This window comes from Oreochromis niloticus, linkage group LG9, assembly GCF_001858045.2.
Source record: "Oreochromis niloticus isolate F11D_XX linkage group LG9, O_niloticus_UMD_NMBU, whole genome shotgun sequence".
Classification (NCBI taxonomy): domain Eukaryota; kingdom Metazoa; phylum Chordata; class Actinopteri; order Cichliformes; family Cichlidae; genus Oreochromis; species Oreochromis niloticus.
The window spans coordinates 33,784,337-33,811,572 of NC_031974.2; the positions used below are offsets into that span (position 1 = coordinate 33,784,337).

Sequence of the window (27,236 nt, forward strand, 5' to 3'; positions counted from 1 at the left end):
AAGAAGCAGAGATTCAAAGCCGGGAGCTCTATGGAGAACTTTGTGAGGAAGTTGAGCCTATCAGTACAGTGCACCGCACTAACGAATATGTTCAACAACAATGTGAGTTACTCTACCCAGACACTCAGCACGACCCAGCACAGCTTCCTAAAGGGAATGACAATGAAGTAGATGTACAAGACAGTACACAAATAACTAATCCATTTATAACCAACACTCAAATGAAACCACCACCTGTAAACAGAGAAAGGAAACGGGAGCAAACAGTGAACACATGTGTAGTCGACACGTACTGGTCCAACTCCACAAAGCACACCCCCAACCTTAACAACTGCTTACCTGAAGCAAGTGAAACGCAACAGTTTGCAAAATGCCTAATTTGCAAAGAACTAGTCAGCACAGGTCTTTTGCAATTTGATGACAAACCTGAAAACTATTGGGCATGGAAAACATCATTCATCAGCGCAACCAAAGACCTAAATTTGTCTCCAAGAGAGGAATTAGACTTGCTAACAAAATGGTTGGGTCCAATATCATCCGAACAGGCTAAGCGGATTCGTACTGTACACACCCTCAATCCTGCTGCAGGTGCGAAGATGGTCTGGCAACGCCTTGAAGAGTGCTACGGCTCACCTGAGGCTATTGAGGATGCACTCTTAAAAAAGGTAGAGGACTTTCCCAAACTCACAAATAAAGACAATGTTAAGCTGCAAGAACTTAGTGACATCTTATTGGAGCTACAGTGTGCTAAACAAGATGGCGCACTCCCAGGACTTGCTTACCTGGACACAGCCAGAGGAGTCAGGCAAATAGTGGATAAACTTCCCTTCAACCTACAGGAAAGGTGGACAACTGTAGGAACAGAGTACAAGGAGACTCACAGTGTGTCATTTCCTCCTTTCTCAGTTTTCACACAATTTGTCCAACGGCAAGCGAAAATGAGGAATGACCCAAGCTTTGCTATGTCCAAGGCCAACACCCATGTCCCTTCTCCCACAGAAAAACTGAGGTCATATAGTCGCAAACCTACTGTGTCAGTACACAAAATGGACATTATGGCAGAGCCCGACCAGAATAATCTCAGTCCAAAGAACATGGAGGAACCGGATCGTCAGTGCCCGATCCACAAAAAACCACATCCACTCAAAAAGTGTAAACTTTTTAGAGACAAACCCATTGAAGAAAGACAAGCCTATCTGAAAGAGCATCACATCTGCTACAGATGCTGTGGGTCTGTCCAACACATTGCAAAAAACTGTAAAGCAGTGGTTAAGTGTATCGAGTGTGACAGCCTTAAACACTTATCTGCAATGCATCCTGGTCCTACTCCTGCCCCTAAGAGTACTACACCAGGAAACAACGACAATGAAGAGCAAACTGAGAGCTCACCTTCAGTTGAGTCGAAGTGCACAGAGGTATGTGGCCAAAGTGATAGCCCGTGTTCATGTTCTAAGATCAGTTTAGTCAAAGTGTATCCCGCAGGCCAAAAAGAGAGAGCTATAAAAATGTATGCAGTAATAGATGACCAGTCCAACAGGTCACTGGTTAAGTCAGAGTTTTTCAGCCTTTTCGAAATCAATACCAGACCCACTCCATACACCTTGAAGACTTGCTCTGGCAGAGAACAAACCTCAGGTAGGAGAGCTGTAAACTTCTTCCTCGAGTCCTTGGATGGAGAAGTCAGCATCCAACTACCCCCTTTAATTGAATGTGACTCTGTTCCTGATAATAGATCTGAAATACCCTCTCCAGAGATTGCCCAGCATCACCCACATCTTCTTCCAGTCGCAGATAACATCCCACCTGTTGACCACCACGCCCCAATCCTTTTACTCCTAGGACGAGACGTCATCAGGGTCCATAAGGTACGTGAGCAAATCAACGGACCCAACAATGCACCATACGCCCAAAAGCTAGACCTGGGTTGGGTTATTGTGGGGGAGGTGTGTTTAGGAAAAGCGCACAGTCAGTCAGAGGTCAATGTCTACAAAACACACCTTAGATAATGGACGTGCATCCTATTTTGAGCCTTGCCCAAACACAATTCACGTTAAAGAGAATTATGGGGTCACTATGAATGCTACCTGCGTCACATACGATTTGGGACACTCTGTGTTTGTTAGATCTGAGGGTGATAACAAACAAGCCATATCTATTGACGACAAAGCATTCCTGACAATAATGGACAATGAAGTTTATCAAAACCAAGAGAACAGCTGGGTTGCACCTTTACCCTTTCGCTCACCGAGAAGGAGGCTCCCTGACAACAGAGAACAAGCCCTAAAACGCCTCTGCTCTCTCCGAAAGACTTTGGAAAAGAAACCAGAAATGAAAGATCACTACATCCAATTCATGCAGAAAACGTTGGATAACGATCAAGCCGAGCCTGCCCTGCCTCTGCCAGAAAATAAAGAACATTGGTATCTGCCCACTTTTGGTGTATACCACCCACAGAAGCCACAACAAATACGAGTTGTGTTCGATTCAAGTGCAGAATGTGATGGAATTTCGCTCAATCAAGTGCTTCTTGGCGGACCTGATTTGAACAACTCCCTGTTGGGAGTGCTGTTGCGCTTCCGCAAAGAGCCCATAGCCCTGACAGCTGACGTGCAGCAAATGTTTTACTGCTTCGTTGTACGCGAAGACCACAGAGATTATCTGCGTTATCTGTGGTATGAGGACAATGACATTACAAAGAACATAGTCGAGTTTAGAATGAAGGTCCACGTGTTTGGAAACAGCCCGTCGCCCGCTGTTGCCATCTACTGCATGAGACAGGCAGCACAACAGGGTGAACGAGAACACGGATCTGATGCAAGACAGTTTGTTGAGCGTCAGTTTTATGTTGACGATGAGCTCACATCAGTCGCCACGCCAGAGGAAGCAATCAACCTGCTCACAAGAACGCAAAACATGTTAGCAGAGTCTAACTTGCGCCTTCACAAAGTGGCATCAAACTGCAGTCAAGTCATGGAAGCTTTCCCTGTTGAGGATCGTGCAAAGGACCTGAAAGATTTAGACCTAGGAGTAGACCCTCTTCCATTTCAGAGAAGCTTGGGACTCTGTTGGAACCTACAATCTGACAGCTTCACTTACCAGGTGTCAAATGAGAGCAAACCATTCACACGGAGGGGAGTATTGTCGACAGTTAATAGCCTCTATGACCCTTTGGGATTTGCTGCTCCCATAATAATGCAGGGCAAAGCATTACTCAGAGAACTGTCATCTGATGGGAAAGACTAGGACACACTCTTACCCCCTGAGAAGCAGGAGAGGTGGGACTCATGGAAAGACTCTTTGAAAGCCCTTGAGAACCTCCAAATACCAAGGTGCTACAGCCCAGGTACGTTAAGCGCAACAAAAGCGAAAGAACTATGCATTTTCTGTGATGCCTCCACTGTAGCTATAGGTGCAGTAGTCTATCTGCGTACAGTTGACAGTGAAGGACAGTGTCATACTGGGTTTGTAATGGGGAAGTCTAAACTCGCACCCCGCCCCGCACACACTGTACCACGCCTGGAACTATGTGCTGCTGTGCTCGCGGTGGAAATGTTTGAGCTCATCAGAGACGAGTTAGACATTAAAGTAGACAATGTGACATTTTACACAGATAGTAGGATTGTGTTGGGGTACATACACAACACCTCCAGACGATTCTACATGTATGTTGCCAACAGGGTTACGCGCATTAGAGCATCTACCCATCCGAGTCAATGGCATTATGTACCAGCTGAGTTAAATCCAGCTGACCAAGCCACTCGGTTTATTCCAGCAGCAGACCTGCAGAACAGTACCTGGTTCTCAGGTCCACCCTTTCTGTACTCTGACACACACACAGAACCACACACTGGTCCTTTCACGCTCATCGAACCTGAAAAAGACAGAGAGATACGTCCAGAAATAAAAGTAATGAAAACTACTGTAGCAGAGCCACAGTTAGGTTCTAACTGTTTCAAAAAGTACTCAAACTGGACCACACTTTTCAGAGTCATAGCCAGACTCATTCATGTGGGGGGGGGGGGGGGGGGGGGGGGTTGGTTTAGGGTCCGGATGGCTTGAGGATAGAAGCTCTTCTTGAGTCTCTCTGTCCTTGCCCGGATGATGCGGAACCTTCTACCAGATTGTAGAAGTTGGAACAGTTTGTTGCCAGGATGGGACGGGTCCTTCAGTATCTGCGTTGCTCTAGTCCGGCATCTCCTGGTGTAGGTGTCCTGAAGTGGGGGGAGAGCAATCCTGCAGCAGCGTTCTGCTGTACGGATCACTCTCTGGAGAGCTTTTTGGTCCTTCACACAGCTGTTCCCAAACCACGCTGTCATGTTCTGTGTGAGGATGCTCTCCACAGCGCCTGTATAGAAGATCCTGAGGATCTTTGGAGACACCCTGAACTTCCTTAGTTGTCGGAGGTGATACAGGCGCTGCCTAGCCTTCTTGGTCTGGACCTGAATGTGGGCAGCCCATGTCAGGTCTGAGGAGATGTGGACGCCAAGATATTTGAAGGACCGCACCCTCTCCACTGGAGCTCCATTGATGATAATGGGCTTGTAGTCTCTGTGCTGACTCCTTCTGAAGTCCACCACCAGCTCCTTGGTCTTGCTGACGTTCAGCTGGAGGTGGTTGTCCTGGCACCATGATGCCAAATTCTTCACTTCATCCATGTAGGCCGCCTCATACACCAGAGAGATAGAAGGCAGGAGAATAAACCAGCTGTTCTCCACAGAACCAGCAAAGGTGTACTCTCAGTGGCAAGGGAACAATAACAGAACAGCACCACCAAGGCTGGAGACGGAGCAATACTGGAAGAGCATATGGGAGAAGGACGCAACCCATAACGGCAATGCTCAGTGGCTAGTGGATCTGAGGGCAGACCACAGCAACCTCCCTGAACAGGGTCCAGTAACCATCACAGTGGCAGATATCCAAGAAAGGGTCTCCAGTATGAAGAGTTGGACAGCACCAGGGCCCGACATGGTTCACGCCTACTGGCTGAAGAAGCTGACTGCACTCCACGAGCGTCTGGCAGCACAAATGAACCAGCTGCTAGTTAACGAGAGACACCCGGAATGGCTAACTGAAGGTCGGACGGTCCTGATCCCCAAGGACCCCAAGAAGGGACCGGTCCCATCCAACTACCGACCAATAACCTGCCTCAGTACTACATGGAAGCTCCTGTCAGGCATCATATCGGCTAAGATGGCATGGGTCAATACATGAGCGGGGCACAGAAAGGGATTGGCAAGAATACCAGAGGCGCAAAACACCAGCTACTGGTAGACAGAACAGTCAGCCGAGACTGCAAGACCAGACTGACCAACCTGTGCACAGCCTGGATTGATTACAAGAAGGCCTATGACTCAATGCCCCACAGCCGGATACTGGAATGCCTAGAATTGTACAAGATCAACAGGACCCTAAGAGCCTTCATCAGGAACTCAATGGGGATGTGGCGCACAACACTAGAGGCCAACTCCAAGCCCATAGCACAAGTCACCATCAAGTGCGGGATCTACCAAGGAGATGCTCTGTCCCCACTGCTGTTCTGCATAGGCCTGAACCCCCTCAGTGAGATCATTAACAAGACTGGCTACGGATACCGACTACGAAACGGAGCGGTTGTCAGCCACCTCCTGTACATGGATGACATCAAGCTGTATGCCAAGAGTGAACGAGACATCGATTCACTGATACACACTACCAGGATATACAGCAATGACATTGGAATGTCATTCGGACTGGAGAAGTGTAGTCGGATGGTAACAAAGAGAGGGAAGGTAGTCAGAACTGAGGGGATTGAACTACCAGAAGGCAACATTGCAGACATAGAGGACAGTTACAAGTACCTGGGGATCCCGCAAGCGAATGGGAACCATGAAGAGGCCGCTAGGAAAGCTGCAACCACCAAGTACCTGCAGCGGGTCAGGCAAGTCCTGAGGAGTCAGCTGAACGGTAAGAACAAGATCCGGGCCATCAACACCTACGCCCTGCCCGTGATCAGGTACCCTGCTGGGGTAATAGGCTGGCCAAAGGAGGAGATAGAAGCCACTGACATAAAGACAAGAAAGCTCCATACCATGCATGGAGGGTTTCACCCCAAGTCCAGCACCCTGAGGCTGTATGCTAAGCGGAAGGAAGGGGGCCGAGGACTGGTGAGTGTCAGCACCACAGTCCAGGATGAGACAACGAACATCCAAGAATACATTGGGAAGATGGCCCCAACTGACCGAGTGCTCAGTGAATACCTCAGGCAGCAGAAACCCAAGAAAGAGGAGGGAGACGAGGAACCATCATGGAAGGACAGGCCCCTGCACGGTATGTACCACCGGCAGATAGAGGAGGTGGCTGATATCCAGAAATCCTACCAGTGGCTGGACAAAGCTGGACTGAAAGACAGCACAGAGGCACTAATCATGGCAGCACAAGAACAAGCTCTGAGTACAAGATCCATAGAGGCTGGGGTCTATCACACCAGGCAAGAGCCCAGGTGCAGGCTGTGTAAAGATGCCTCTGAGACAATCCAGCACATAACAGCAGGGTGCAAGATGCTAGCAGGCAAGGCATACATGGAACGCCATAACCAAGTGGCCGGCATAGTGTACAGGAACATCTGTGCCGAGTATAACCTGGAAGTCCCGAGGTCAAAATGGGAGATGCCCCCAAGGGTGATGGAGAATGACCGAGCTAAGATCCTGTGGGACTTCCAGATACAGACGGACAAAATGGTGGTGGCTAACCAACCGGACATAGTGGTGGTAGACAAACAGAAGAAGACGGCCGTAGTGATCGATGTAGCGGTTCCGAATGACAGCAATATCAGGAAGAAGGAACACGAGAAGCTGGAGAAATACCAAGGGCTCAGAGAAGAGCTCGAGAGGATGTGGAGGGTGAAGGTAACGGTGGTCCCCGTGGTAATCGGAGCACTAGGTGCGGTGACTCCCAAGCTAGGCGAGTGGCTCCAGCAGATCCCGGGAACAACATCGGAGATCTCTGTCCAGAAGAGCGCAGTCCTGGGAACAGCTAAGATACTGCGCAGGACCCTCAAGCTCCCAGGCCTCTGGTAGAGGACCCGAGCTTGAAGGATAAACCGCCCGTAGGGCGAGATGGGTGTTTTTTTTTTTTTTATATATATATATATATATATATATATATATATATATATATATATATATATATATACACACATACACACACACACACACACACACACACATATATGTATAACCAGTAACTATGATACCTAATATATGCCTTATATAACAGTAGAGCTGATGACCAACTCCATCAGTTTAACTCAAGTTCTCAGCATTCTTGTCCATCAAGGCTCAAACTGTTTGTGGTAAACAGGAACATTACAATGTAGCAAATCAGAAGAGAAACTGCAGGAAAGCAGAACAAACATGGAGAGAAAGGAGCTTCAGACTGATAACAACCGTGAGTTATGTGGCTCATCCTGTAATCAGAACATTAACAATGTTTGCAAACACTGCTACCTCAAGAGTTTCTCAACCAAAAAGTATAGTTAATATTCTGAACATTACTATATTACTCTGGTATTCTCATATTTAAGTAGCATAACAACGCTACACCCAGATGACCAGTAATCATTCAATCATTTTTATCTTACTGATGAGCAATAAGAAATATTTAAAAGAGAAAAATTAGAATCTTTTAAAATAAACTGATGATTGCTTTCAGTATTAGAAACTGCAGCATTTTAATGTGTTACTGCAAACATCTGTCAACAAAGCTCTATGCCACATTACAATGAAAGCTTTTAAATGCAAAAATACATCAATAATCACAAGTCCAGAAATTTTAAATACAGGAAGGTCTACATTGGAGGGGCGGGCCTTACATTTGTATGAGGTAAAAAGAGTTGGGACAGTGTTGTATGTCCTGGAAGACACAGATGTGCTGTCTTTGGTGTGTGTGTGTGTGCGTGTGTGTGTGTGTGAGCCTTCACAGCAGTATGTGGTGGCTGCAGTGGAGAAAAGTGAACACATCAGCAGTGTAACGTTTGCTCTGTGCTGTGATGTCTTTGTGCTGCTGAAACAGATGCTACAGTGACATGTTCATAATAAAAACTTCAGCCCCGGGTCAGTGTCTCAGAGTTTTACAGGCACATGAGCATTTTTATTAGCCTGCAGGAAAAAAGCTCTTAAATATTCAATGTTATTAATGTAATATTGTATTTCACCTGAAAAATAATGTTATGAAAGCCTTGAGATAAATATGGTGTAGTACACCCCGTGCCCCCCTGCCTGCCTGCTGCAGGTATCACTGTGACAGAGAGTGGGCCGGCTGCCCTCAGCCTTCAGCAGGCTGCCTGATTTGATTCCAGTTATCAGCCTGGGTGAACATTTCATCTGCAGATTTGACTGTAGCGTCTGGAGCTTCACTGCACGTGTTCACTGTGTAAAACAAACGACGGTGGATGGAGCAGCTACAAAGTTCACTTTTCTTTTGTTGATCAAGTGCTCTGATACATTACAAAGCTGCAAACAGATATTTGAAACTGCTGGTGCCTCTGGAGACCTGCGAACATCAAGGTGTAGGGTCCTCCAGAGACTTGCAGTTGTGCATAAACCTTCTATTCGGCCACCCCTAACCAATCCTCACAAGCAGAAACGGCTGCAGTGGGCCCAGAACTACATGAAGACTAATTTTCAAACAGTCCTGTTCACTGATGAGTGCAGTGCAACCCTGGATGGTCCAGATGGATGCAGTGGTGGATGGTTAGTGGACGGCCACCATGTCCCAACAAGGCCGCATTGTCAGCAAGGAGGTGGTGGAGTCTTGTTTTGAGCCGGAATCACGGGGAGAGAGCTGGTCGACCCCTTTAGGGCCCCTGAAGGTGTGAAAATGACCTCTGCAAAGGATGTGGAGTTTGTGACTGACCACTTTCTTCCATGGTAGAAATAGAAGAACTGTGCCTTCCGTAACAAAACCATCGTCATGCAAGACAATGCACCATCTCATGCTGCAAGGAATACCTCTTCATCATTGGCTGCTATCGGCATAAAAGGAGAGGAACTCATGGTGTGGTCCCCATTCTTCCCTGACCGCAATCCTACTGAGAACCTTTGGAGCATCCTCAAGCAAAAAGCTATGAGGGTGGGAGGCAGTTCACATCCAAACAGCAGCTCTGGGAGGCTATTCTGACATCCTGCGAAGACATTCAAGCAGAAACTTTCCAAAAACTCACAAGTTCCATGGATGCAAGAATTGTAAAACTGCTATCAAATAAGGGGTCCTATGTTAATATGCAACTTGACCTGTTAAGATGTTTTTGATTGAAATTGCTTTTGATTTCAGTAAATATGATCTCCTCATGCTGCAAATTCAACAAATGACCATTTTCAATTCTCTACAGTCTTTAAAATGTTTTGAAACTCTGTGTGCTTAATAATTTGGAACAGTTTTTTTTATCTTTATTTTTGAAAAACAAACTGTTTTCATTGGCAGTTTTGTTGAGTAACATTTGAATTATACTCTAATGACTGATGACTCTAAAATTATGCTGACTGTCATTTGAATCGACTATTTAGGAAAATCAGAGAAAAATATCATTTGCATAATAATTTGCAACACGGTGTATGGTGTCATAATGGGCTCTGTGTCCAAGCTGCAGGACTGTATGCAGTGAGGGGCCGTGTCCATGTTAGAGACTACAGACAGGTGTTCAGAGAGGCAGCAGCGAGGACCTGAAGGAAAACACGTCGTCTTTTCTGACTACATCAGGAAGTGCATACAGCACCTGAAGCAGAGGACTCCTATCAGTGCTCAGTGCGACACCAGGCCCTCTCTCACATAGACAACAATGACTCATATGTTTATGGAGCTCAGTTGTGCATGCAGCACCATTAAGCTAGCACCACCGGGTCCCTCCTCATCTGTGTGCAGCTGGGTCCTGGATTTCCTGAGCTGCAGGCCACAGAGAGTCAGGATTAACTACAACCCATCCTCCATCACTACACTGAGCACTGGCTCCAGCAAGGCTGTGTGCTCAGCCCACAGCTGCCCACACCGATGACCTGTGACTGAAAGAGCGCACTACAGGATGAGATGGTGTTCATGCTGCAGGTGGAGGACCTGACACGGTGGTGTGGGCACAAATACTTCATCCTCAACATGCAGAAGACCAGGCAGATAGTTGTGGACTTCTGCAAACCTGGCACTCCCCCTGCTCTCTAATTAGATAGAGTAGATGGCCCCTCCATCAGGCACCTCTGACTAACACCATCAACACTACACCTATTAAGAAGGCGACCTAGCATGTGTTGGACTGAATGTTGACATCCTCGGGTCCTTCGACAGCTGTGTGGTGGAGCGCGTCCTGACCTACGCCTTCGCTGTGTGGTATGGCAGATGCACTGGAGAAGGAGTTGCAGAAGGTGAAAGTCTGCAGACTTACCACACATCAGTGACACCTACACCATTAGATGTAGAACAAGCACCACCTGTAAGCACATGAACTGCTTGCTCTAATGCCTAGTAGGAGGAGGCCGCGCTGCATCCAGCAAAAAACCTTCAGCAGTCAGACTGCTAAACTGCTCCACCCTCAGTACTCACACCTTCCACCTCAACAACATGACTTACTGAACATGAGTCTGTGAAGTGTTGATGTTACCCACACCTGACAGCAGCTGTGCAATATTCTGCTTTATTATGATTCCTTCTTTATATTTAGGGCTGCCACGATTAGTCAACTAGTCACGATTACGTCGACTATCAAAATCGTCAACGACTAATTTAATAGTCGACACGTCGTTAGAAGCTTTGTAAGATCCTGAAAGACGCAGGAATAAGCATTATGATTTAAGAGTTTAATAACGGACTGAAACAGAAGATGTCAGCAATGCATCTACAAGGATGCCAGCTGCCGTTAAACACCAAAGAAGAAGAAGCAGTCTCCAGTATCGTAGCTGTGTCCAAACTCAGGGGCTGCATCCTCCTGAGGCCGCATTTGAAGGCTGATTACGTCACAGCGACGTGACAAAGGCTGTCCAAATTCAAAGACTCCTCCGAATGCGTCCTCCTTTTCCCCAGATTTGAAGGATGGGTCGGGTGTATCCTTCGTGGCCCAACCTTTCCCAGAATTCATAGCGCGGCCCAGCCAATTCCAGTTTCCAACAATGGCAGCAGCTACTTAGTTTTAATATTACTCTTTCTGGGTCACAAAATAAACTTTAAGATATTTTCAGGCGAGAATGCAGCTGTGTAAACTTCACATATCTGCTCGGTTTATCAACACATCACATATTTGCAAAAGTGCTTCGATGTTTTCGGAGACAAGCCGACCGGGAGGTCAAGGCTCATTAGAGCCGGCGAGAACAGCGAGCTACCGGCACATAATTTTCAGATTCCCGCGGTGTTTCGCTGCTCATGTTAAACATGATATATAAGTCACTTAGATAACTTAAAAAATGTTATTGTTTGGCTTTTTTCAGTGTTCGATTTGTTCCTGAGTAAATCGGTTTGGCTGAGATCAAAATTATAGTTTTCACAAAGCTGAATAAACGTCAAACAGAAAACTGATTAAACAGAAGTGTGAGATGTTAGGGAATTTACTCCAGTGTCCTGTTATATTTTAGATAGCAAGGAGCAGACGGCTGAGTTTATTAAACTCCACCGAGACAATCTGCAGATTTCATTCAAAGTTTAATAAACTATCATCTTGTCTTTATTTTTAGTTAGCACATACCTGAAACACTTCAAGCTGTAAGCTAATGATAGTTATATAAGAGCAGATGCATGCTGGTGCAATAAGCTGTATGTTTTACGTCCAATGGATGATGATCTGATTAGTCGACTAATCACAAAAATAACCGGTGACTAGTCGACTATCAAAATAATCGTTTGTGGCAGCCCTATTTATATTTTAGGACTAAGGTAAGACAGGGGAATCAATATTACATTTAGTAGCGTAGTGCATATAATGAGACTAAAAAAGTGTGTTTCATTCATATCTTGTCCAGTAGCTGAATGACAATAAAGCTGAGTGTGGTTTTAACAGACAGACACATCCTTGGTATTACAGCTGGCCCCTGAAACACGCCGACATCAATGTGGAGGCAGAAGTCGTCGTTCCATGTTTGACTACCTTTACAGCTCCACACACACAGTTCTGACGTCAGACCTGAGAAGCTGGAGTCCAAACAACAAACTCATATTCACATCACGATGTGAGCTTTGCAGCTCCCTGTTTCAAATTCAACCACACAGTGCAACATCATCAACATCTACACACTTCCATCAAACTGTCACCTCACAACAGACTCCCAAAAAGCTAATGGCAGCACGTCATCTGTAAGCTCCGCCCTTTCACCGTGGATATTATTGCAGCTGCATTCAAATGATCCACTTTATGCAAATAGTATTGAAACATGCATGCTTTGCCTACAGGTGTGTTTCCTCTAACAGCAGTCTGAGGTCAGCGTCGGGCTCCTGTGATGGCGTGTGGTGACAGACATGCCATGGCTCTGGATGGTTGATAGTTCTTACATCATCTCCATCTGCAGAAAGCAGAAACAGCAGCAATGCTTCTGCCCTCAGCTAACATCTATTCACAACTACTTCCCTGAATGTCTTTGTGAGTGAACTGGTTGTTATGGTAACATGATGTGGAAGCATAGATGTGTGCTCTGCTGCAGGCACCACAGATGTGAGTCTATACAGCTGTGCAGTGTGTTAAATGTGTAAAAATACCTGAGCCACATGCAGGACACATCTACAGACGCTCTGATCCTCATCGGCAGCACTGGACTGTGACAGCAACAGTTGTCCTAGTAACAGGAATGTTGGTAGCTTCATTTCTTTCATGCACACAGCTCATCCTGACTGAAATCCCTCCATTAAACCGCTTTTCACATCAGTGTGTATGTCGACTCGTGTTTACTCTTTTTCACCTTTTTTCTTTACAGCATGCTGTCATCTCTCCTGTAAGCTCACAATCACTCAGTTTAGTTCGTGTAGAGTCAAGAAGAGAGGAGGAGCCTTTGGGGATCAAAGATCTCAAAGGTTCTTATAGGTGAGCCTGTGCAAACTGCTGTTCTTTCTTTCTGCAGCGTCCAACACGAACAACTCCATGGGTAACGCCCATGTGAAATAACTGAAGCAACACACAGGTAAGCCCATAGGTTTTCGGACAAAGACACATTTTCTGTCATTTTACCTCTGTACACCAGAGTGGACTTTATATGAAACTGGAGTTCAGCCTGCGTTTGGTAGCTGTTCAGCGGATCTCTAAATAACCCGTCCAAACACATGCTGATGCAAGTGAAGGACATCGTTAGGCTCCAGGTCACACCGTCCTTGCCAAGGAGTCCCCTAGCAGGACGACAGAGTCACCAGGTAGAGCACCCTCGAGTACCCCACTCAGTGACTCCAAGAAGACTGGGTACTCTGAACTGTTGTTCAAGTGCAACTGATAGTCAAGATGTTTTTTCCTTTTTAATGATTTAATGAAAAATTAGTCACCAGGATTACACTGAGGTGAGCCTAACTATATCTAGCCGGTATCTCTCAACTTCACGCACTAGCTCATGCTCCTTTCCCACCAAAGAAGTGACATTCCATGTCCCGATAGGGATCTGACTGCTACAGCCTCCTCCCTGACTGCTGTCCGACACAACACTGCAGCCAACCCTTACAGCGCCTCCTGTGGTGTGTCTATAGAAGTGTGTTGTTGTCTCTTCAAACTGCGGCCACCGGACACTCTCCTTGGAGCTCCCTCCCCAGGCATCGCTCCAGGTTGGGGCCCTGGTAACCCTATCCCAGCTAGGTTAAACTGGTTTTGACATGATTTAGTTCCTTTCATAGGGGCTGATTCTGGCAAACTGTCACATGACTCAGGAGTGGAAGGCAGTTCTTTACTCAGAGGGTGTAAAGTGGGGGTGGGGTGCTGCTGACCTCAACTGGGGATATAGTCGGGGGTGGGACCTCCTTAGTTGTATCATTGTAGGGTCTTTACAGTGGGATGGTAATCCAGAATTCGAGTAGTCGAATTCCTTGGAATCGTTAGTCTGCTTGCCTATTGATCGCTCATATCGGCTCTTGCACTTGCGCTACTAACAGCTGATTTCAATTGTCGGAGGAGGTAAATAGCAGGGCAGTTTACAGCGTGGACATTACTTTTATTTTTATTGCACAGAAGAACAAGAATGTAATGGTAAAGTGCAAACTGCATCCAGGACAGAAACTATTATACTGCTAACATAACTTCGGCTCTTTGCAAACACCTGCACAGACAGCATGCTAACGCTAAAGCTAGCCAAAAATCCAGAGTGACACTAAAGCTGAGTAAAGGCCAGCCTAGGACGGCGGTCAAGTGTGCCGTCACTCCACTTCATCAGGTAACAGACGAATAAGCAGTCACGCAGCAGCCTTCATTTCTACCTGTTCATGTGTCTACAGTAGAACCACTGTGACGATCGCGTCGAAGTGTCTTTCTGTTGGTCTTCATCTTTGTATTGTGCTGATGGCTTTGTGTTCATATCTAAACACTGAGAGAAAGATCCTCATCAGGACAGGGTTTGGTTTGGTGTGTGGGACTGTGGCCTCAGGTTTAGATTGTAAATGGCAATTATGAGACACTGTTTTTCAGGTCATGTTATGAGGAGCATAATGAATAATTTTCTCTTTGGAGTAATTAAGTAAGGTACTGCATTACTTCTAATAAAATTGTTCATTACTTTTTGAGTAATGACCCGACACTGATCACAATGAAGAGAGGAAACACATCCAAAATGCACAAACATTTGACCAAAAACATGCAATTAATTTGTTCAAATGTAATGTCTTTGATATGCTGCTTACTGATGGTGGTAACTGTTAAAGCAGACCATTATTTATGGCTCACTTCCGAATAAATAAATCATGACTTTAAAGGTGTAATTCCTTTTTTCACCACATGGTGGCAGCACATTTTTTCTGCTACCTGGACCAGGTAGCATTTCTCCCATGGTGACTGTACGAAAAAAGAGAAAGGTTGACAGTGAGGCCCGCCGCTTTCAGGAGCGGTGGGAATTGCAGTATTTTTTTTACTGAAATTCGAGGCAATTGTGTTTGTCTGATTTGTAAAGAGACCGTTGCCTTGTTTTAAGGATTTTAACATTAGGAGACACTACGAGACTAAATATGCTGCAACATATAACAAGCTAACAGGGAGTGAGCGCGCTGAAAAAGTGAAGCAACTCCAAGCTGCTCTGGCTTTGCAACAGCCTGTGAGACACGTGAAAATATCACGAAAGCCAGCTACGAAGTGGCTATGTCATGACGTCATTTATCACAACGATGTGAGGTGGCTAAGTCGTGGGTCTGCACTACAGCGATGTTTCTCTCTCAGAGATGAAACCAGACAGTTTGACCTGTCTGGTTTGAGCTGCAGTGTGACGATGAGTGCCGTGGAAAACACCAGCAGTGTTCTCTTGTTGACTTTTATCAGCAGCCAGACAAAGACAGGTTTCCTGAAAATGCTGAACTTATTTGGTTCCACATATTTGTGTGAGCAAACATTCAAGATCTTTACAAGATCTTTCAGGAAGAACTTAAACAAGAACCGTGTGAGATCAAAGATGAGTGACTCCCACGATATTTTACACATCTCAGCCACTGCCCTCAAACCAGACCTGATCGCTTTACTAAAATCTAGATCTCAGTATCACCCCTCTCATTGGTGCAGGGATGTCCAAACTCTGTACTGGAGAGCTGCTGTCCTGCATCTTTTAGTTCCCTTTCTGGTTTAGCACAGTGGAATCAAATGATGGCTCATCAGCAGTCCTCTGCAGAGCTTTCACATGGTTAATGAGAAGATGTGCTGATGAGCCATTATTTGATTCAACTGTACTAAACCAGAAAGAGAACTAAAACACGCAGAAGAGCAGCCCTCCAGGAGTGACATCACTGCATTAGTCATGTGTTCCTGAACAGTAAAAAGCATAAAGCACACTAATGCAATTCACAACATTTCCATTTTAAAAATAAAGGTAATTGTGACCATTAAAATTGTTCTTCATTATATTTTCATGTAACTTTGTTATGGAAAAAAATGTCAAAAGGAACCATTGACCCCCGGGCATCTTCACTTTATAAAATGTGGCCCTCTTTGCAAAAAGTTTGGACAGCCCTGATCTAGAGCATCATGAAACCAGCCAGGACTGCATGGTGCACAGTAGGAAACATGGCCCTGTTAGGGCCGGATGTAGAGACATTTTCTTAGGGTGGCATGGAGTAAGTATACTTACGGCATTTAAATATATGAAACGTGTACATATATACATGTCGCTCATTGATGTTACATATAAATATAGTCTATAACTTAATTATTCTCTGTAGCCCACATAATTAAACATTTCAGTTTCATAAAATGTGTATTTTGATCTTATGTACTGTATAGCCTGTATAAGAAATAAATATGTAAATATGTAGCCCAATAAGTATAAAATCCAGAAAGCTACACAACATGGGGCGGTCCATTTAGTTTAACTTAAGTTTCACACTTTGTTTGTTAGAAATAATCAAATTGTTGCTTAATTTACACAAAATGTCAGAAATCTGCACCGTGAACAAAAATTAAGCCTAAATTTTCATAATTTGTTGGGTTCACCCTCTGAGGTCCAAAATATACCCAGCCAGTTTTGATTTTACATTTGTATTTCACCTTCAAATTGTTTCATTTTATCTTTTTTGCTTCGCTTTGTTTGATCTCATTCTCTTCAGCTCAACCTCACGTGTCTGTATTTACACTTTTTTCATTGACATACTGTAGTAACACAACTCATCTGAAATCACACAAAAAACATAAAATCCGAGAAGTAGTTATAGTTTTTTTCACTGTAAAAACCACAGACATGTTTAGTAACTTATTTTAATAAATTGAAAAGCAAATCTAAATTGTCAATGTTGAAAACTTATGAACAATTTTTTTAAACATATCTAAAAATGCAGCCAATACATCTGGCAGGGCTTACCCTAACCCCTAACCATTTAAAAATTCTACTATAACTTAAATGAGAGAACAATCAGGTGTCACAATAAGATGTCCCACAAATTATTTGTGCCAGTAAAAGAAATAATAATAACAAAACACAGAGGAGACACCACAGGGATGAACCTGCAGGCCTGACAGCAGCAGGTGCATCACTGCTCCAGTTTTCCACCTGGAGACAGTGTTTACACTGCAGTCTGCCTTTGTGACATTCATTAGTACTCTCACTGACACACAAACAAAACAGTGACTACACAACACACTAACTACACACTCCACACTAAACATCACAAATCTATCACATCTAAAAACTCGCTCTCTCGTTCTGTCTCGCTGCCGTCACTCCCAAAACTTTCCCCTCTTCCTAAAAAACCAAATCCCACGCGTTGCCATTTTTTTTTTTTTTTTAAATTGGTCGACATGGTACATTTTTCCACCAATAGGAAAGAGGTGTCTTTTTTCCTTTCTTTACTGTTTTCGTGCCATCCTTAGAAAATGCCTTTTTTAGCGTTTCTTCCCACACAAACGTGACGATAGCATTCAGAAAGCATCGCTTATATATTTTTTTTAACCATAACTCTGGATTTAGTGGCCTGTCATTAAAATTTAAAAACCGATGTTTACTTTGAAGTCCGAACTTTCAACACGGGCTGAAAGTTAATAACTCTCACCTTCATTCCACAGTGCAACAACCAACCACCTGTGTGAAATCTGAGATGCCCATGGTGTTGATTCAAAATGTGCTCTGGCACAATCATAGGCATCGGTTGCTACTGACAACAAGAAATAAAGCAGGTCTGCGCTGTGGGCTGAACCATTTGTTAATGATGGGGGGAACACTATGTAATATATTCAGTGTTAACTGTCGCTAGGCTCAAAGTGTTAATGCTATCTTATTTCAATAAACAACACTGTCATATGCAAAACACCCCCCTAGATCCGCCCCTGGGCCCTGAGAAAAAATTTCCCAGTTTAAACATCTGTTATGTTGTTTATGTTTTCTTGTGAATAAACTGTGGATGTATGAGATGTTCAAATGTGGTTTTTATTTACAGATTACACAGTGTCTCACTGTTTTGGAGCCTGGTTAGTACAATGAATCGAGGTTCGAGTACAGACTGTTGTCTGCACAGCACTATCACTGTCACAGCACAGCTGCAGTGAGTTCTACTATTACTATGGATTTCATCACAACTACACAACAGCCCTGTTTACCTGAGCACAGACCACCTGAGCACAGACCACCTGAGCACAGACCACCTGAGCACAGACCACCTGAGCACAGACCACCTGAGCACAGACCGCCACACACATCTTGCTTCAAGCTTATTTGAAATGAAATCTACAAACAGAGAGCTGCAAACACAATAACTAAGAGTTATTATAGAACTTCTTTCAGACTTGCCGCTCAGACTCTCATGGCTGTGAGAATAACATGATGCAGTCATCACACAGCAGCACTAAATCTTAAAACCTCAGCTGATCGTCAGAAAACACACACCTGGGAGGCCTCGATCACGTGACTGCTGAGCGTACACAGACTGTAAGTGAAGATGGAACCTGCTGCTTCCCTGGACCTGAGATTTCCTCCAATCATGCAAGTGAATTTTTAACAGTGAGCGCACTTTATGTGTCGCCGTGGACGATCACACACTTTTAGAGAGTGATCGTCACATGACTGAGCACGGAAGTCTGCACGCATGAATGAAGTGAACTCGCAGGCTTCCACACAGACAGAGCCAAGTGAAGCTATCTGAAAGCTTCGACTTCTAAATCTAAATTTCAAGATAGTTTCTGTGTTTTTAGTTATTATCTGTCAAGTCTGAGATTCTAACTCGACATTTTGAGAGAAGTATCAAAAAAGTTTTCTTCAGTCGCGTAAAGCCGGCTCCACAGGTCTGTTACTCTTTAACCTGATGACAACATGACAGTGGAAACTTTCAGCAGCCGCACCTTTCATCTTTTATGTTTCAAGCTCGAGTTCCTCAGCTCTTGCGCCTGCGCAAACACGCACCGAAGAGCTGCCCCTCGACCCGACGAGTGTATGTGTGAGTGTGCGCGGTGAATCTTCGGAAAGAGTAAACTTGAGCAGCGGTTGGAAGCGCAGTCCCGCGGCTGTGGGAGTTACCTTGGTGAAAACCTCCAGGTCCTCGTCCTCGTCCAGGTCCAGCATGTGTTCTGAGAAGTCTGCAGGGACCGTGTGCCCGCTCATCGCTCTCAGCTCCGGAGACTTACTAAACACAAACTTCCACCTCAACTCCACACAGCAGCCGCACTCAGAGGCCCGCCGAGGATGCCACTTCCTGTAACGGATTTCAAAGTAAAAGCTGCGATCAGTCACGTTTGACTTGGCCCGGAAGCTGTGTTCTCGTTATGCGTCTTTGTTGTTCACAGTAAAGTTGAGTGTTGGCTAGAGTTCGTGTTTTTCGGCCAAAATGCTGAGTGTACATGTGTTGCCTCATATCACAAGGAAAGCCAGAAACGTGTCTGAACAGGACCACTGGAGTTCTGTGTTTTTATTTTTAAGTCATTTTAATTTTTCTTTTCATTTTATATTTTCTGTTTGTTTGTTTTAAAGTTTGTTTTTCCTATTATGATAACATATGTGCTATTTATCATGTATTATTAAATGTTAAGCTTAACAGATCCAACAAAGTCAAAGCATAAAAACGTTGTCCCATAATGTGTTTGATTCAAGTTAGTTTTGCAACACTGCAGTATCGTTTTAGCCTTTTATTCTTATTTATTCCAGTGAACTCAAATTTAAAACTAGGAAAGAAAAATACTGACAGCAACCTGTTTGTTTGATCCCTGACTGCTCCAGTCTGCATGCCAAATATCCCTGGGCAAGATACTAACCCCGAGTTCTTCTTTGATGGCTTGTATGAATGGGTAAACAAGACAATTTGTATAAAGTGATAATAATAATAGTAATAATAATAATGATAATGATAATAAAGTTCAGGGCTGTCACGTGTCTTCCAGAGAGAGAGAGTGTGGTTTTCTCTTTGCCTCCTGATTTGTATGACGTCTTCTTTGCTTATGTGTCTCTGTGCATTTAGCCTTTTTTACACTTTCATACCATTTATATTTTCATTCACATGGATTTTTAAACATTTTTAAAGATTTATTTTGAAGTGCATACACATATGAATCTTATACAGTTTATGAAAGAACAATTACTACTGTAAATTCTGCATCCATGACTCTACATAAGTAACAATATAGAAGCCTTAGCTTCAAAATGTATTTCAAGTCATCATTCTGTTGAAGAAAGGTTGTGAGCTCTGATATACTGTTAGACCCCCCACTCCTCCTGATATTCCCGTGCCTGCCTTTAACTATGATATGTCATCTATGAACTATGGATCCAGTGTTTAGGAACCAGTGAAAATTTATTTGATTTTCAGCCACCCCACTACACCCAGAACACAGTTGTATTTCCTGCATATTTGTCTGAGCGGACTTTCTCTTACCTGCAATCTTGTCAACAAACGGGCAAACTGTGTGTTTATTTAGGGGAGTGTGGCTGGCACACAGGCTGCACTGACAGTCAGCCCCACCAGCACCAAAAGATGTCAGTGTTGCATAGGCTGTGCAACAGTGTGTCACACCTCAGGCTGGACCACCACTGCACGCTCACGCAGTCACCTTCCCTACACTTTACAGCAAACGCTGTGCCTGAAAGAAGAAAAGGAACTCATGCACAAAGAGTTGTTTTTTTCCTTTTGAATGTGAGAGAATCTTCATTTATTCCCAATGAAAAATAAGTTTCTCTGCAATTTTTTTTTTTCTTTGTGATTCGATTTTCCCCTTTACTGTCTACTTTCGCTACACAATTTAAGGGTACAGAAAAACTGACCACAATATCCAAATATCACCTTTCTGCAGGACTGCTGCAGTCTACTCTGTTACGTGATACAAGCAGAAGCATCTGCAGGTTACCCTGGTAAAGACTAACTGGGCTGTGGGCAAGAAGAGGACCAGAACCGTGTCCATCCCTGGAGTCTGTGTAGAGACACAATAGCACTCTACAGGAAGAGCCAGAGTCATCTGTTATCTGTGACCACTTCTTTCAGCTGCTCCCTTTAGTAGTCCCCACATCTCATTCTATACCATCTTCTTCTGTTTTACACCAACCCTCTGCATGTCTTCACTAGATCCATGAACCTCTCTGAGGTTTTCCTCTTTTCCTCCTGCCTGGCAGAACCATTTTCATCATCCTTTGTCCAACATACCCACTGTCCGTCCCCTGCACATGTCCAAACCACCTCAGCCTTGCCTCTCTAACTTTGTCTCCAAAGCACTCAGCCTCAGCTCTTGTATTCATTTCTAGTTGTGGCGGGGCGTGGTCTGAGGTGCCGCTGCGAGGGAGGCGGACGCACCAGTGCGGAATCTGCAATCACACCTTGCCGGCTTTAAAATCTGTACTGGGTCCTGAGAATTGTTGCTGTTGGTGTGTATGTTTGGCTGGTGACTGGGAAGCCGCAGCCACGTGTGAACAGCAACCAGTGAATAAAAGCAAGATGCTGAATAGCATGAATGTGTGGACAGGTCTGCCGTGTGTTCTTTACACTAGTCATGTCCATGCTGCTTAAACCCCATGAAGACATGAACATTGTCAGCTGGCCTCCTGTCTTTCTGTCAGAGCCACCATCTCCAAACCATCCTTCATAGCAGCCCTGACTAGAGGACTAGAATAGAATAACTTTGTTATTCACATCAATGGAAAATTGTCTTCAATTCACTAAGTCATAAAGCAATCAAGTTACTTCATACCAACCAACACAAATAACATAAATATATATAATAAATAACACAATGAAATATAAGTTTTAATATACAAAACTTTAATACAACAATTAAACTTCAATATAACAATATATGTCACAGCATCTCATTATTTAGTATACTGACTGCTTTTGGCACAAATGATCCCTTATACACCTACCACTAAGAGGCAGGACCTGCTCCCCGACAGAGGGCCTGGCTTGTTAAACCTAGGGAAGTCTGATGCAGATGACCATGTTGCCACCGCACAAATGGCTGAGGCCCACTATGTGGCCACCCCTCCGGGTAGAGTGGGCCCGCACTCCAGAAGGGAAGGGAGACCCCGAAGAGGCATATGTCTCCCAAATGGCATCCACGATCTAGTGGGACAACCAGGCCCTAGACAGCTGTCAGCCCAGGATCCCTGAATGGACGGCCGGGTACTGACTACACTGCCAAAGCATGGCCAGAGCACAAGGCAGCCTGGTGCTGTGCTGCCTCCTGGGCCAACCTCTCAGTGGGAGCTGTTTGAAGCTCACCTGAATGGAACAGGTGGAATTCAGACAGGGCCTTCAGTAGGAATGCAGGGTTGGGCTGGAGGACCACCCCTTTCCCGTCCGACAACCACCTGCAGCAATCCCTGTGGACTGACAGAGCATGGAGTTCAATAATCCTTCTGGCAGAGGTTATAGCCAGCAAAATGGCTATTTGAGGGAGAGCTATTTCAGTTCAGCGTCCTCCAGCAGCTTAAAAGGAGGATGAGGGTGCTGAGGACCAGGTCCAAGTCCCAAAGGGAAACTGGGGGCTGTGAATTGCGAAAAGTAGTTCAGGACCCTCAAGCCTCTCAGCCTTATAGGAGCAAGGACGGCATCCATGCACCGTGTAAAGGTCCGGGGTGCAAGACAGATGCAGAAGGGGAGGACTCGGAACTCAAACAACTTCCCCTCAAACCCGAACCTTAGGAATCAACAGTGCCCCCTGAAGATAGTGGTTGAGGCCCCTGAGATCCAAAATCAGGCAGAGTCCCCAGTCCTGCATCCTTCTTGGGAACCAAAAGATAGTGTGAGAAGAGCCCAGCTTGGTGGTCCCCAGCATCCACCTCCCATATTGCACATTTCCCCCGGAGAGCCGAGTGTCATGGGCCTGGGTCTGGTGACCCAGGGTTCATGAGTGTTTATGAACTTGAATATTTTTGATGGGTTTGCCTTGGGCTAGCGGTCCTCGCAGGTGAGTGTGTTCCGCTGGGAGGCCGGTCACACCAGAGGAGGATGATGGCACACACCTGCTGCTGATCAGCCTCGTCTGGGGAACTACTGGGGAGAGTGGCTGAGCTCTGGTCGATGCTGGATCGTAAAGTTTGGGATGGTCATGACGGCAGGGTCTGCGGAGAAACTGCAGGTGGTCGCCCTGGGTCATGGTAAATTAAAACCAAGGCTCTGGCCCCAGAGCAGACCAAGCTGCCTTGCACTGCAAGGCAGAGAGGGAAGAGGGCTGGCTGGCTTGGACCGAAGAAAAGTCAAGGGGGAGGGAGTTGACATGGCCCTGTGTAGCCTAGCCAGCAGGGAATCCATAACCTTAGAGTCTCTGCTCGGGCATGTGGCCTTCACAAGAAGGGAGCTAGCGAGTGCAATCAATGGGACGAGAGCATGATCTACTGGGGGAAGTGGGCCACAGGCAATCTACTCCCACCCATCCATGTTAGAGAACCTCCTACTGGCAGGGGAACACCTGTGCAAACTCTCTCCATGCATGAGTTAAACAGTCCATCGCTCTCTCTCATAGGCATCTCCATCCACAGGTGTGTCATCTCCACTCTTCAACCTCATCATAGTTGCTCACACTTCCTGGTTGTGATCTACCAGCTTTCTGAGCAGATGGAGAAGTAAATGGAAAGCCACGCACAGCCCTGTGTTGAACTGGATCAATGAACCAAAGAGCCAGCAATGAGTGATGACAGTTTTACCTGATCCAGCACCAACTATGAGCTTTATTGAAATGTAAAGCTTGCAGCCTAATATTAAAAGTAGAGAAGGTATCCAGAGGTATTCGACCAACACAGAAGCTGAAGACGTACGCTGAGTGCTTTAATCCCAGATCCAACACTGCACACCACAATGATGATGCTGTGTATATGCAAAATAGGTTGATTGCAGTGGAGTTCACTAGAAAGTTTTCATTGTTTTAAACTCACAGTTTTGCTTCACTACAAAGAAATTCTTTGTTCCTTCTTCCATTACGAATAAATATACTTCAGATTATTTGTATTTTATTTGAAGCACTTGGGCATTTTTACAGTGTTACTGCTGATATTGTATTCAAATAAAGAATGCTGGCTTCATGTTACCATGACGCCAGGAATGTGCAGGAAGACACTTCTACGCACTGATCACACGTAGTTCAATCAGGGTCATATATCCTGCTTCATTTTCATCATGACGCTTTTCATGTGAATAACACTGTGCAGCACTATCAATGTCTCCTTGGAGACTGTCTAACAGTGTGCATCAGTATCCCCATTTTTAAATGGTAAAACAATGTTTCTCCTTCTTGCTTCTCCCTCCTCTGCCACAGGACAACCAACCATAAATTACCGTTTCTTAATTGCAGACAGTTTGTGCAGAAATAATTCAGCTGAAAAAGTCATATATTTCCTCTTCAGCAAAGCAGTTGTTGATAAGACTGTATTCATCAGTCATACAGACGGTCAGAATGTGCACTTCCTTTGGAATCATAGATTATATTTTTCATTCCTAGCTCTCTTGTATCGATGTGTCATCACATCACTTGCTTAAACATCACCAATTTTTCCTAATGGACGAAGATAATCAATACATATGGATCCATTTTCTCATTTCCAGCAATTACCACGAGTCTTCCACTTGCCTGGGTCAGATTGCTCAGTCTGCACTCTGCACACGTACGTACTTACATATGCACACACAGTGCTGCACATAATTATCTATTCAAACACTCCACAGGATATTTTTTCTGTGTTTTCTCTAAATGCACACTGGCAATGGCATTAAAAACAATGTGTCATTCCACTTCTGGCATTTTGCAATTCAAAATGATGTGAGCGTCGCCTGAGCGGAATACTGAGGAGCAGACAGAGGCGTTCCAGCCAGCAGCATTAACATACAGGAAGCCATTATCACATCTGGCCTTTGCAGCCAACTGGAAGGCTGCTGAGTGTGTGTTTGTTTGTGTGTGTCTGCACGATATGTTTCCGTGGGTCTACCTGTAAATACATGGCTGCGCGTGTGTCAGCCTTTATCCATAAATATGCATGAAACAAATACAAGGTGGTGTCCATGCCTGTGCAAATTAGGTACATATGTGTGCATGTGTCCCCATCCCCCAACCAGCTCTCAGATTAGAGGCTTCTGTAATGCTTCTACAAAGGTCAGGGTTTTGTGGTGGTTGGGCTGTAGCGGCAGGCTGTGTTTAAAGGTCACCACGCCACACCATCACATTATCTCCCTGCCATTTCATACCAGTTTGTCTGTCTGATTGATTTTTAAAATAAAGCTGCACGTCCTCCCAGGCTCAGCGTGGCTGCTTTTCTCTCACAGTGAAAACAGGCAGTCTGTGGGGGGGGGGCTCTGTGGCTGTTAGACTGGAAATCCTGTGATGGTGACAGTGATGACCGTTCCCTGCTGTATGGGTGGCTGAGCTTTGTCTGGGTTCACTGTTTCGCTGTGCGTTTCGTCAGCGCAGGTGTAAAAATCAAACATCACATCAGTTGGCGCTCTGGCTTTAACACTGGTGTGTAAAAAGTGAGAGATTCGTTGTGGTGGAAGGAAAAGATGGAAACGTAGCTTTACAGACATTTTTTCCCAACTGTTGCGTGAACTCGTTTCTTTTGTTTGTGCATTCTGCTTATATTGCTTTGTGATGACAGCAGCTGGTGATTTGGGTCATTCGCTTGACCATTGCTAAGGATTTTCTCACTTTTTAATAATGTCTCCATTACAACATCTTTGCTAGCATAATGGAGCAACTCTGCATATAAACTAATGTTCAACAAGACAGATGTTAGGAAAAAGGCACCTGGATTACAGTTTCTGTGAATTTCTATGAAACTGTAATTAACAATTTAAAATTCTGTGACTTTTAAAGCGATAATAAGAGATGAGGAACTGGACTGGAGGTTGACAGCAATATAAAGAATAGACTTGCAGCCTAAACACCAGGGAATGCACGCAGATCAGTGATTACAGATGTCATGAACTTCACTTTGGTGCTACGGTGTGTCCTAGCAGAGGGAAAGGGCGCACCGCTGCTAAGTACATTAAAGCCATTGCAATGGATACTGAGCAGGTCGTGTTGGATTTGGGGTCAATAAATATTTAACAACAGTTACTGAACACACACTGAAAGTGAGAAAAATGTGCAGATTGGATCTAAAAATAAAAGTCACCGAATCAGTTCCACAGGTGGCTGAGAAGATTACCACCAAGCAAGACTCTTGATATTCAGAGAGCTGCTCCTGGAGCTTTTTGCATGCACCTCATTTTACAATCTGTTTCAAGGCTGTATTAATCAATATACTGCAGTGTTACTATGTTACTGTGACATGGAGTTATATTTCCAGGTAGGTGGGAATCCAGGCTATAATGTAGAGTATGCAGTCATGTCATACTAACTCCTTTGAACCGTAGATCCAGGTTTAGTCCGATGGAGAAACATTTAATAGCAACTTTATTTTATAGAACAGTTAAACTGAGATGGGGTTATTTTATTAATTTTAATTCCAGGTTGAATTATGATGTTTAACTTTTCTGTCTTTTTTTCCTCCTCCTGACTGTCAGCTTGGATATTGCCATATTGCACATGTACCGTAATAACAGAAATGACACGAATTGTAATTGAAACACGAATTGAATAAATAACCAAATAAAAGTAACACACAAACAAGAGGAGCATTTAGAGAATTTATAGAGTTCATGTTGGAAAAGCAAAACATGTTTGGCACAACAGCACATGGCAAAGCTGCCAATCTTTAAAATGAACTTAACATTTTTATGTTTCATATATTTATGAAACTGCTGTGAATCCTAATGTAACTTGTTAAGCTGCAGCTAATTCATAGTTAATACTGAGCAGGCTGCAGTTACATGTTATGGCGTGTATGTAACCACAAAATTAGAACTATTGACCATAGATCACCTCATGACAAGAGCCGATTCTTAATAAAAAGCGGAGCTGACAAAGGGAGATACTGGTGTCACCCCACTGTCACAGACTCCCAGTGTTCCCCTCCATTCACCAGATAAACTGGCACAGGACCAGATTTCATGCACAGCCAGTGGCAGTGTAATAATCAGATCAGAAAATCCCCAGTCCTGTTTCAACAATGGCTGATGCAGATCAGTGCAGTCAAACTGCTTTTACACATCATCACAGCCATTAGCCTGCACAAGCCTGAGTGGCTTCTTGGTAAGAAGGCAACAAAATGAAGGTAAATGGAAACATCCACTGTGAC

General features: G+C 44.6%; 2 protein-coding genes across 2 annotated transcripts in view; one reads left to right on the plus strand and one right to left on the minus strand.

The window, feature by feature from the left end:
• Window positions 1-19,489, minus strand: part of snx7 (sorting nexin 7) — a 40,300-nt gene extending 20,811 nt beyond the window's left edge. Inside the window, exon 1 of the mRNA XM_005456481.4 lies at window positions 19,110-19,489. Coding sequence (XP_005456538.1) covers window positions 19,110-19,193 — 84 coding nt within the window. The 5' untranslated portion in view covers window positions 19,194-19,489. The remainder of the gene's footprint in view (window positions 1-19,109) is intronic.
• LOC112847800 (syncytin-A-like) overlaps window positions 1-27,236 on the plus strand; it is a 670,150-nt gene that overhangs the window by 337,334 nt on the left and 305,580 nt on the right. The gene's annotated exons all lie outside the window — the stretch shown is intronic.